The 12160-nt window shown below is 51.9% G+C and overlaps 3 protein-coding genes across 3 annotated transcripts; 2 read left to right on the top strand and 1 right to left on the bottom strand.

Moving 5' to 3' along the window:
• The first annotated feature begins 2611 nt into the window (after window positions 1-2611).
• Window positions 2612-3903, top strand: NECHADRAFT_101640 (uncharacterized protein). The gene has a single exon (XM_003050416.1). It carries the CDS (start codon window positions 2934-2936, stop codon window positions 3438-3440), a length of 507 nt encoding a protein of 168 aa, XP_003050462.1. The 5' UTR covers window positions 2612-2933; the 3' UTR covers window positions 3441-3903.
• Window positions 3904-5358: 1455 nt separating this feature from the next.
• On the bottom strand, window positions 5359-8553 carry NECHADRAFT_84820 (uncharacterized protein; the record flags this gene model as incomplete). The annotated part of the gene is made up of 3 exons (XM_003050030.1): window positions 5359-5575; window positions 5629-8450; window positions 8551-8553. 3 exons carry the CDS (start codon window positions 8551-8553, stop codon window positions 5359-5361), a joined length of 3042 nt encoding a protein of 1013 aa, XP_003050076.1.
• Window positions 8554-9404: 851 nt separating this feature from the next.
• NECHADRAFT_96242 (uncharacterized protein) lies at window positions 9405-11718 on the top strand (the record flags this gene model as incomplete). The annotated part of the gene is made up of 4 exons (XM_003050415.1): window positions 9405-9541; window positions 9591-9717; window positions 9766-11174; window positions 11226-11718. 4 exons carry the CDS (start codon window positions 9405-9407, stop codon window positions 11716-11718), a joined length of 2166 nt encoding a protein of 721 aa, XP_003050461.1.
• Window positions 11719-12160: the final 442 nt, after the last annotated feature.

Here is a 12160-nt window from a genome sequence, read left to right as displayed (position 1 = left end):
GCGCACCGTCCAGGACAGTTTCATACTGTGCCGGACAGGCCTGACCACGGCGAGGGAAGAAGGACGGCTCTTACACCCAAAGGAGGGAACGGTTCCACTCCGTTATGGTCGAACGTGGATCCGCTGCTCTCTAGTGTGGACGCCTCAGGCAGGGAAACGGACTTTCTAACCCAACCTCGCGTAGTAACGCGTCGTCTCGTCGGCCGTCACGATTTCGCAATTGCTAAGGGCTCATCGTCAATGCGCCAGGCCCTCACAACGACCTAGCGACCAGTTCTGGGAGAATTCTCGGCACAGACAGAGTTTTCGCGCAGCCCCCACAGGACGGCTCACCAAGTTTTCGTACCTCATCCCCGGTGCTTCCCCGGTAGCCAGGAGTCTGATCGCAAATCGCAAGGATGAGAAACTCTTGGGAAGGCGGATTTGGGTTCTCATTGGCAAGGCGGCAGCTCCCCGTGGCTTCCGCTAAGATCCCAACGGGCCTCTAAGCAAGGGGTGGGAGTGGTAGCATTGGAGCGAGGATTGCGGAATTGATCGCCAGGCACAGGCGGTGGAAAAGCTTGCTTGCTGGCCACGGCCACGCTTGTCGTTGCTTATCTGGCAGCACAACGTGGCCGAGCGGGTTCAGTATCTGAGTCGAAAACCAACTCGCCGACGCTAGTCGACTGCTCAAGGCCTGATTCATGGCCTGCCACGATGGCGGTCATGTGCCCATGGAACGGAAATGTTGGAATAATTGCCGGTCGCGTGCTTTTTTGACTTCCCGGGTGGCTATGCTTAACAGAGGCATCGTTCAACGGCTGTGTGGATAGTGCTGAAGTTGCTAGTGCCCGAGCAGCGAAAAGTCTGATTGTGTGCGTCCTGTATCTGATCCGGTTTGGTTTGGCAGGTTCGGTTCTACTCTGCGGAATCAAAAATGGACTCCAGTCGGATCTGGCTCTGATTCATTGATCCAGACCAACCTGTCTCCACGTGTCACTGGCGCAGACAGCCCTGGGAATGGCACACTTGTTGTGAGAAACCCAGGCGTTCAGAGTTTTCGCCGAGGTCTCAGGTCCGCCCAGAGTCACAAGCGAAAGGGCATGTACAGTGTACGGTGGTGTCTAAGTGCCTGCAGGCGACCAAGCTGTTCCGGGTACGAAGCCCCAGCTCAGAGCCTGAGAAGACTGCTGCTGACGCAAACTCATCGGGCAATTACCCCTGCGGCTTGGACCCTGTGTGCCTCGTCGTCGTCTCCCACCACTCTCGACATCCCGCTGTCGGCTCCCCGAGAGCCTTTTCGAAACAAGCCTCTAAGGTCCGACCACATGGACGCCTGTCAGGTACCAGGCACTGGTGGCAAAGGCAGAACCAATGAGGACGCCAAGGGGGCTTGTGGCGCCAAGTCAAGATGCAGCTAGAAGAAAAAAAGAGCGATTTTGTGGGTGCCCCTTGCGGAGTTGTCGGCCGTCTAGCCCCGGAACTGAGGGAAACTGGGTCGCTAGCATGCGGCGGTTTTCAGTGTCAGCATGTGCCAGGGGGTGAAAAGGGAAGAGTTGACGTTGTCATGTTCTTGGCCTTGAGTCGGGTCTTTGTCGAGAGGTTGGGCTGACACCGAATTCATACGGTACGGGGTCAGGTACTCCGAGGAGAGACGAAAAGAGAAAGAGTTCACTGTCGGCTGGAGCAGGCTTTCACAGCTTTGTTGTGGGGTACTGTAGCTGGTCATGGAGATGAGGTTCCATTGAACAAAGATGATTCATTCGGACAAGGACGAATGAGAGGAGAGATGTTGCTTTTGCTTTCACGGACGGTCGTCGGGACGAGATGAAGGGGAGCCCAAAAAAGAAGGCCTTGAAACAATGGCTCCAGGTCTCTCTCCTGTTTTCCAGGGGAGGGGGCTCACGGTCATAGGGGAACCGTTGCTTTGTTGCCGCCAGAAACAGTGTCCGGGTGTGAGGGCGGGCCGCGGCCACCTACGAAAAGACAGGACACGGACCAGTAAGGGACACGCAAACCAACCCACTCCGCTAACAGAGCAGACGCTACCACACCACAACGTACCACTCAAGAGATGACTGCAACGATTCCAGCGTCGACAGAGATTGGATTCAGTGAGACGACACGCTGAGGGACTTCTACCTACCCCGTGCATCAGAGCTGGGCTCACTGTGCGCGCATATGGCCTGCCATGCCATGCTATGCCAGGGCAGGGCATTACTCCCCAACCATGGAGCTTATTCCTATGCTGGGCCTTGCCTCAGTCCCACTGGCGGCACGACCGGCGGCTCTAGTTGGTGGCTTACACGACGGGAGTCGTAGAGCGGCTCCACGGTCCAAGGTCCACGGTGGACGACCCTTGATCAAAGGCTTCGTCTGCAGTACCGCCCCACCAGGCGGTCCAACGTTTTCCTTGACTTGACAAATCTGATCTCGACAGGGAGTGTGGGTGGACGACGGGGTGGGATGGCTAGGATGGGCGAGGGAACAGTAGAGTCTGTGGGCCACACACACACGCATCCCAGGTCTCCGGGTTCGCCTGCTCACTCACTCCTCGTCGTGGGACCTTGTTTATAAAACGGGCCTCCCTCTCCTCTTTCCACTCCTTCTTCTGATCAACAACCCACAGCACTGTCTTTCTGTTTCAACCTTCTTGTCTTCGGACTATCATTCCTTGTTTGACTCCAAGCTTCTCATTCCTTTTGGAAGCCGAGTTACCACAATCCCTCACAGGCATAAACTATCTGAGCTAGTTCTCGATCAACACATCATCAACCCTCAACAGCTGCAGCAACTGCACCTGAATACATACCAACAACAGACGTCTTGATTCGGTCTTTATCAGACGCCACTGAACAATACTCTTGTCTTGACGACAATCGAGAAACTGCAACCATCTATTTATACCAATACCCAGCAACTTTAGCACCACCAAACCTCAAAACACCGCCAACATGAAGTTCGCTACTGCTATCATGGCCTTTGTTGCCTCTGCTACCTACGCCGCTGCCGCTCAGGTCACCTTCAAGACTCTTGACGACAAGGTCCGAACCGTGTACTTCACCTCTGACCCCGGATATGCCAGCATCGATCCCGTCGTTGTGAGCAACAAGGAGGACACCACTGTCCAGTTCCCTGACAAGTACATTGGAAACTACTGGGCCGTCGTCAAGGGTGGCAAGAACACTGGCACTGGCATGCTCGGCGAGGTCACCTTTGGCGGCTGGATGGGCAAGACCTACTTTGACGTTTCCGCCATTGTCGTTCCCGGAGACACCAACAACGTCAAGCAAATGTACCCTGCCAAGTCCATGACCCCCGACTCTGGCTGCGAGGAGTTCCCCTGCGACAACGCCTACTACCTGCCCGACGATGAGCAGACCAAGGTGACTGACGAGACTCACCTCATCACCACCCTGGGCGCCGGCTCGATTGAGCTGCCCAAGGCTGCTGCCCAGTAAGCGCAGTCTGTTGACCGCCTAAAAAAGACGGCTCATCTCACAACTTCTTTACTTCTCGACACCCCCCCTTTTCGTTGCCGTGTTGACACGGCACTTGACGATGACACGATACGATTCTCTTTCACATACCCCCAAAAGATACCCCTCGCGATTTGACAACAAAACAAAACCGAGGTCTTTTTTCATCTGATTGCGAGGAAAACTCTGGGTTAGACATTTTGGGCGGAGCAGGCTGGCGCTTACGGATGGATGGATGGATGGGTAAACAAAACTCGAGACAAGAACAGGACTGGGCAGAGATCAAAGCCCATCTGGAGAGCAGCATCACTCTTTCTGCACTCTCTCACATGCACATACAAGCAACATTTTTATTACAGGCTTGACGCCTCTTGTGTCAGCAAGGGGGGTTCGAGGCTGGCACTCACTCACACAAACTTACAAAATTCTACGCACATTATTTTTGACACTCACTCACACTCGTTGGAACCCAGACCGAAAAAGGATTGGTGCTGTTTTGCGATTTTTGCATTTTATAACATTCTTCTGTATATATTTTCAGACATTGGCCGATGAGCCAAACCTTTGTCCAAAAAGACATATTTCATGACATTATTGGCCCATGTTCACGTGAAAGTCAGACGCCCTTTGTTCTTGTTGAAACAACAAAAAGACCGAGACCAACCGCCAAGCGCGCGCATGCATGGGTTGAGCGGGATTGGGTACTTGGCATGCAAGGTCAGACAAGATGAAACAGCGGGTTCTTTTTTACCTTTTGCTATTTTCTCTCTTCTCTTCTGTGCCTGAGTGTCTTTCTCCTGCAGGATGTGATCAAATGACGCTCCTAGAATAAGTTACAGGGGGTGGTTGCTCTGAAATGTGAACACGTCAGACGCGCATCAGAGAGCTTGTGTCCACAGAAGCAAGCCAAGAATTGTCTTGTGTTGCTTTAAATGGAAGATTGAGCGACAATTGAACGCCTCTCTTTCTAAAAGGGCTTGCAGAAGGAGAAACAAGGCCAAGAACTTGACACGTAAGAAACTCTTTCTTGTCAAAGGAGGAAACAGAACCGATGGCTGAAAAGCCATGAATGAGACATTACGCGGCAGTTGATATCGCGGTCTTTATTCCGGGCATCACATCACATCACATCACGCAAGACACGGGAAATCTGTCTTGTCAAAGACGTACGTGGCTAGCCCGACTTGGCAATCAAGTTTTGCCAAGAACAGACGTTGAAAGAAGCATACTCATCCTTTCCTTCCTTCTTCAAAGGATTTAAACTCGTTTGTTTGTTGATCCATCCCGAAGAAACTGTTGGTTCTGTTCTGTTTCATCTCGAACCAACATACTCTTCGTTTCGAAACAAAAGAGGAGTCGAAAGTTACACACCGCTTCTGTGAGGCTGAAATATCCATCCATAGGGCGTGGCACCAACGATGGACCCTGTCGAGACAAAAAGACCCAGGAACGCGGTTCTCGCCAAGACGGTGAGCAAGGGTTTTCATCTCTAGACCCCGGAACCTGTAAATTTGAATGTGTTGGCAGTTGTGTTGAGAATTTAATTTAAAAATGGCCTGAAGGATTGATTGCTGCAGCATCACATCAGCTGGGGAGATTAACCTTCTGACCGGCAGCATGCAGTAGATGCGCTGTATGTAGGATCCCGTACCGAGCTGCAACCTGCAATCCTTCATGACATGATTCGATAAAATAAGATGGTCGAGATGGTGTGAATCGGAAGGGAAATTCCAGCCATGAATGGGAACAAAAAAAAAGAGACGGAATTTTAATGGGTGTGAATGAATATGCGAGGTTGTGCACACACACACACACAAAGACGACACTTTGCGTAACTAATCGTAACATTGACCTCCTCCTGGAGCCCGAGATTCGGCTTCCTAGATCTCATCTGTCGTCTCTACTTCTTTTCTTCCTCTTTACCGGGCTCCGCTGCAGGAGCTGCCTCGGCTTCCTTTGTCTCTTCCTCCTTCTCTTCCTTCTTGGTCTCTACTGGAGCTGGCTCCTCTGCCTTGACTTGTTTTGCGTTGATAATCTTTTTCAGATGTTCATCCGTCTCTTCAAACCCATCTAGTCTTCCTAGCTTTGTCGTGAGGAACTCAATGTCATGTAACATGCTATACACCCTGTTAGTAACAAGCTTCATAAACCAGCACGTAAGCAAACATACCTCTTCAAGCCAGCCTCAGTCTTGACTTCGGCGTCCTTGAGGCTTGCTCCAAGCTGGTCCCTATAGCTAGAAAACACCGGAAGCATAATCATCTGGATGGACATCTGCGGGAGATGCTTGGTCAAGACGCGGTGCAGTGTCGTCGTCTCCTTTGCCAACGTCTCCATGTACGGATGCACACCAGTTTTGCCCGCGTCCTTGTCCCAGTCGATCGACTTCATCGTTCGAGAGTGAATAGCTGCTCTGCCGCTCATGATCTCGACCAGTTTCTGGTAGATGCTGTCTTGGTGCTCTTGTAGGAGACGTCTAATCTTATCAAACTCGCCCATGAGATTCGACACGCTTGCTCCAGATCCTGCATGGCGCCTCACAAACTCTCGCATGTGAGGGATGAGTGTGGCTATAAAGGACAGTGCCTGTGATGCCAGCGCCAAGTGCTTGGTCGTGATGTTCTTCAATCCTGCTGATCGAGTGGCACCAGCACCCAGAATGAGCTGTGTACATCTCGAGTTGAAGAGCTGGAGATACGCTATCAACGACGTTGCAATGTCGATCGTCATGGATGGGATCCCGCTTATCAGATGCGAGAACTTTGCAACTCCCTCGAGACATAGGATTGCTGACTTGGGAAGCATGAACGACTCCAAATCGATCGTGGCTGTCCTAGTCTTTTCCTTGCTGGTTCCGTTCGTCTCGATTGCATCTTCGTCTTCTGCCGGCTCCAACTCCGAAGCTGGTATCCAGATCTTGGTGCTGTCTGTCCATTCAGCAGGATCTTGGGTGCTGCTCGCCATGATGATGTTGAGCAACGCCTCATTCTTCTCGTTAAAATCTTTGGCATTCCACTGGTCAGACTCCATCCCTTGCGCAAGCTTCTGCATCTCTACATCGCGGTTCCTCTGCACAAAGTCCTTGATGTGGCCATTAACCACAGTCTTTAAGGATGTGCCGCTGCGACCAGATATCGACTCGCACTCGTTGGCAAAGTACAAGTTGAGTGTAAAGTATCGGAGGAACATTGGCAGAGGCAGCTGCGCCGTTTGCTCTGCTCGAACCTTCAACACCTTGACAATCTTCTCAATGGCCACATCAACAGCTTGGCCGAGAAGATTAGCCATATCGAGACTCTTGTGTAGCTCCTCCTGTACTTCCATCGCGGCGTTGTTGAAGAAACCGCCTGGGTAGCGATCTGGTCTTGGACTTGAAATCGGTGATCTGACTGGGGGAGACCTCAAACCATCCCCTTCTGGGCTGTCAGATAGAGAGCTGGTGATCTCTAGCAAAACCTTGACCTGCGTTGTCATTCTCCTTAGAGTCTCTGTAACTCCAATGTAGATCTTGATGAGCAGCTCCTCGCCATCCTCAGCCTCCAGAGCACGAAGGTTTCGTGCCAGAATAGATGACTTCTCCTGGTTTGACAAGTGACGACCTCCACTTGCGGTGGAAACCGACATCATTGACTCGTTGTCATCATCTGTAGAACTAGGCAGTGGTCGCCGAATCAAGTTTCGAATCTCACGCAAGACGGCTTCTCTGTAGGCAATAGTCGCAGCAGCAATGTGCTTCGCGCGGTGTAGGCCAAACATGTTGGGAAACAATTCGGCCTTGAGCTCGTCGGTGCCTGTCAGATAGGTTGGAAACACTGAAGGTGATCTCGCATGGCCGCCCTTAGCTCGGTTTGCTGCGTTGCTCCATCTGAGAAGAATCTCCTGCGGGGAGACAGATTCGGAATGTCGTCGCAAGTCACGGATCAGGATGTTGGAGAAGTTGGTTTCGTATGCCTTTCCAATGCGAGATCTTAGAGTGGCCAGATCCGCGTTGACGCCTTGTAGGGCTGAAGCCGATCGCAGATCTCGTAGCTGAATTTCCAGGTCGCTGTTGGCAGTCGCATCTCTTTCGCCGGCAATAAGCTTCTCAAGCGTATCAATGCTTGCCAAGGCCTTGTCGATCTCGCCTTCGTCAACCAAAGTCTCACAATTTGCGACTCCATCGGCGATCTGCTTCAGCTGAAGCACAGCGTCGTTGAGCTGTCGCAAGTTCTCCTGTCTTCGTCTCTTGTGTACAATCTGCAAGCCTTTGGCCGCTATCTCTTCGTCAAGTGCCTCCAGTTCCTTTCTGAGTGTCTTGATTCGTGTGACAGATTCGGCGGCTTCCGAGTGCAGTTCCTTCAGGGATCCCAGGGCCGTGAAGAAGGTGGTGGATGCAGTAGAAATCGAATTGATGAGATGAACCTCGATAGTGTCCATGTACCATGACAGCTTCTCCTGCAAGATAGCGTTGGTAGCGAGGGCCTTGCGCGGTGCAGCAGCACTTCCATTGAGTCCTCCCTTGCCATCCTCGGCGTTGGTCGGCCGAATAACCTCGGATCGCTCACTGACAACATCAAACGTTCGCGGATTCTCGAGGCGGAAGTCGTCGTCAAAGTACACGGTCGGGATGGTCGACAAAGGAGGCGGTCCTTGGGTAGCTCTTCGGACAAAGCCGGCACTGGGTCTTCGTACCGGACTCGCGCCTTCATTCGAGTTCAGCGACGAGAGAGATGTAGTAGAGCCCTTGCGGGTCGGTCGAGACCTTGAGCTTGGTCGCAAGAATCCATCGCCAGTATCGGTTGGTGTGTCGGGTTGCCGACTGGTTCGCTGCTGGTTTGCCTCCTCGTCGTTTTCCTTTAATCTTTGAAGTTGCTCGTAAAGGGTTCCAATCTGCGACAGATAGGGCTTGAACTCGTCCACATCGATCTTGGTAATATTTGTCAGGGCGACTGGGGGAATATCTCTCGCTGTCGGGGGCTTGTGGGCGCTCGAGGCTGGGGCCGAAGTGTGAGGCTGAAGGCCGGTTCGTACAATCGGGGGTTGGAGAAGGGTCGAGATAGCTACTCGAGGTCAACGATTGCCAGCGAGGCATGTATTTGAGGACGGAACGAACCATTATGGCTCGATTCGTAGACCGAAGGTGCCCAGCTGCTAGGGGCACTGTCCAAGGCACCTCCTATAGAATGGATGGAGCTGGCTGTAGAGCCACGTCGTGAAGTTGGATGAGGATGCATCTGGCCATGTCTATTACTGCCACGCCCCTTGGTCAGCCATAATCCAGAGCGCATCCACAGGAGCTTTACCTGTGAAAGGGTAGCTCTCCCCGGCCTATTGGTGACAGCGACGAGAGGTTGTCGGCGGATTTGGCGGCGCTAGGGGAGAACATGGTGAATGAAGAAGCTCTGAAAGAGCCGACAACGGGTAGAGTTGACGGCTGATGGATGTCGCGTCCGTATTACTAGGGTATCATCGCTGAATGAAGGACATCAACAGGTAGAAGCGAAGCGAAGCGCACGCCGACGCACGTATAGTATCGAATAGGACAGGATGCGAAGGAAAGAGACAATTAAGAGATTGTAATCAAGAATACGCCGTCATCATCAACAGGCCTCCGAATTACCCGCTGCAGCTGTAGCCTCCCTTGTCCAGGTGGTAGACACCTTGTAAGTATGCCACGCAGCTCCCCCTAAACGCTACGCTTACCTGAGCAAGCATTTCCTTGGCGCTGACACGTGATGCGGAGCGTTGAGCTTTGCGCGCTAATCCCAATTGGGACACCTGCAACCACTTAAACGCGCCCTTGCGACGCGTCTCTCCTTCAGGGGGGAAGTCGCGTTGGCGCGTAAATTGTGTTACCCTTCCAACTTGCGGAGTCAAGCCCCTCCATCCACAAACAAGATCTCCAAACTCCCCTGTCGACTCTTGCGCTCAACAGACAGCAACGGGAGCAGGTACTCAAAGGTCACAATGGATCGCGGATCAGTCTACTCTACTCACGTCTACGAGCCGACATTCGGCGAGAATGGCGACACCCGGTTGCAACTTCAGACACAGCTCGAAACCTTCATCCTAGACTTTCGGCTGGACAACAACTTTGTCTACAGGTGCGCAACTGTTCATGTGTTGCCTGCGCATGCGCTTATACTTTAACAGAGATCAACTACGAGAGAATGCCTTGTTGAAGAGGTACTTTTGCGATGTCAACATCAATGATTTGATCAGCTTTAACGAAGACCTGGCACATCGTTTGGCATCCGAACCTGCTGAGATCATCCCCTTGGTAAGGGCTGCACCACCTTTTGGCTCTTCAATTTCTTACAAGATATAGTTCGAGGGTGCCCTAAAGAAGTGCACACACCGCATTGTCTTTCCCAACGAGCCCAAGGCCGAGATCCCCGAGCATCAGCTACTTCTCCACAGCGACGCCGATAATGTGTCCATCCGAAACCTCGATTCCATGACCATTGCCCGACTGGTTCGGGTGCCGGGTATCGTCATCGGTGCTTCCGTCATGTCATCAAAGGCAACCGAACTCCAGATCAAGTGCAGGAACTGTCAACACGAGCAAACCATTCCTATCCTCGGCGGCTTCACCGGCGTTACCCTGCCTAGAATATGCGCTCGAACTCGAGTCCCCAACGATCCCACGCCAAAGTGTCCACTGGACCCCTATTTTGTCGTCCATGAGAAGAGCAAATTCGTTGATCAGCAGATCATCAAACTGCAGGAGGCCCCAGATCAAGTCCCCGTCGGTGAACTGCCACGACATGTCCTCATTTCTGCAGACAGATATCTCACAAACCGGGTCGTTCCTGGCTCGAGATGCACTGTCATGGGCATCTTTTCGATTTACCAGAACAAGGCCTCCAAGAACTCGTCGACTAGCGGTGCTGTAGCTATCCGCACTCCTTATCTACGAGCGGTTGGTCTGAAGACAGACATTGACCAATCGGCCAAGGGCAGTGCTGCCTTCTCCGAAGAGGAGGAACAAGAATTCTTGGAGTTGAGTAGGCGGCCAGATCTGTACAACATCATGGCCGACTGCATCGCCCCCTCCATCTATGGAAACCGAGACATCAAGAAGGCCGTCCTCTGTCTGTTGCTGGGTGGCTCAAAAAAGATTCTTCCCGATGGAATGAAGCTGAGAGGTGACATCAATGTTCTCCTTCTCGGTGATCCTGGTACTGCCAAGTCGCAGCTTCTAAAGTTTGTCGAAAAGGCAGCCCCTATCTCGATTTACACGTCCGGAAAGGGTTCATCAGCAGCTGGTCTGACAGCGTCAGTCCAGCGAGATCAATCTACCCGAGAGTTCTATCTTGAAGGTGGTGCAATGGTTTTGGCAGATGGCGGTGTCGTTTGTATCGATGAGTTCGACAAGATGAGAGATGAGGATCGAGTGGCTATTCACGAAGCCATGGAACAGCAGACCATTTCCATTGCCAAGGCCGGCATCACCACCATCCTTAACGCCAGAACTTCTGTCCTGGCTGCTGCCAACCCTATCTTCGGCCGTTACGATGATATGAAGACTCCTGGAGAAAACATCGATTTCCAGACCACCATCTTGTCTCGTTTCGACATGATCTTCATCGTCAAGGATGAGCACAGTCGTGACAAGGATGAGCGAATGGCCAGGCACGTTCTCAGCATTCAAATGGATGGTCGAGGCGCAGAGGAGGTGGCCGAGTCTGAGATCCCTATTGACAAGATGCGAAGATATGTCACATACTGCAAGACGTAAGTTACCTGGCCCCCTTATCACAATTTAAGTTGACTAACAATGTCCAGCCGATGTGCTCCTCGTCTCAGCCCCGAGGCTGCAGAGAAGCTCTCGTCTCACTTCGTTTCCATCCGACGCCAAGTCCACGCCGCCGAGATGGAGGCCAACACACGATCTTCCATCCCCATCACTGTCCGTCAGCTGGAGGCCATTGTCCGTATTACAGAGTCTCTTGCCAAGCTCACTCTCTCCCCCATCGCCACCGAGGCACATGTCGACGAAGCCATCCGTCTCTTCCTGTGCTCGACCATGGATGCCGTGAACCAGGGCAGCAACCAGGGCAGCCGCGAGCTGAACGACGAGGTCAACCGCCTCGAGGCTGAGTTGAAGCGTCGATTGCCGATTGGCTGGAGTACCAGCCTGTCAACACTTCGGAGGGAGATGGTTGAAGGCAAGGGATACAGTGAGCAAGGACTCAATCGTGCTCTGATGGTGCTGCAAAGGAGGGATACTATAATGTTTCGGAACCAGGGTGCACAAGTGTACCGCAATGGAGCATAATCGTAAATGGCTAATGGTATAACGAATAACTGGTCTTGATGGTTTGGGTCATGTTGTCTGGATGATACCTAGGTAGATAGGGGTAATGAATAACGAGATGAAGGCTGTAAATATGACTTGAGCGCATCAATACTGTTCACCTAGAAAAGTCCCCGTGTCTAAGACTGCCTGGCGCATGCACATGCGCACACCCGGGTGACGAAATAAGCGACGCACCAGTTCAAGGAGTTGGCATATCCTCACCTAAGGGTGGTCACTAGGATATTCTAAAATTCATCAAATAAAAACATAAAAAAGGTTAAAAGTAGTAATTCAATTAGAGTATTGTTTACATATTTCTATGATTTTATTTAGCCCTTTCGAGAAGGCTTAGGTTTTTGTTTGAATTGTATTGTCTCGTTTATTTCTTAACCCGTTTGATGCATAACGCATTCCTCTATAT

This window comes from Fusarium vanettenii (assembly GCF_000151355.1).
Source record: "Fusarium vanettenii 77-13-4 chromosome 9 genomic scaffold NECHAsca_6_chr9_2_0, whole genome shotgun sequence".
In the NCBI taxonomy this organism is placed as follows: domain Eukaryota; kingdom Fungi; phylum Ascomycota; class Sordariomycetes; order Hypocreales; family Nectriaceae; genus Fusarium; species Fusarium vanettenii.
The sequence above is the reverse complement of the archived record's forward strand: the minus strand, read 5'-3'. Positions and strand labels throughout refer to the sequence as shown.

Coding starts and splice junctions, on each gene's coding strand:
- NECHADRAFT_101640 (XM_003050416.1), top strand. CDS start 2,934: ATGAAGTTCGCTACTGCTATCATGGCCTTTGTTGCCTCTGCTACCTAC.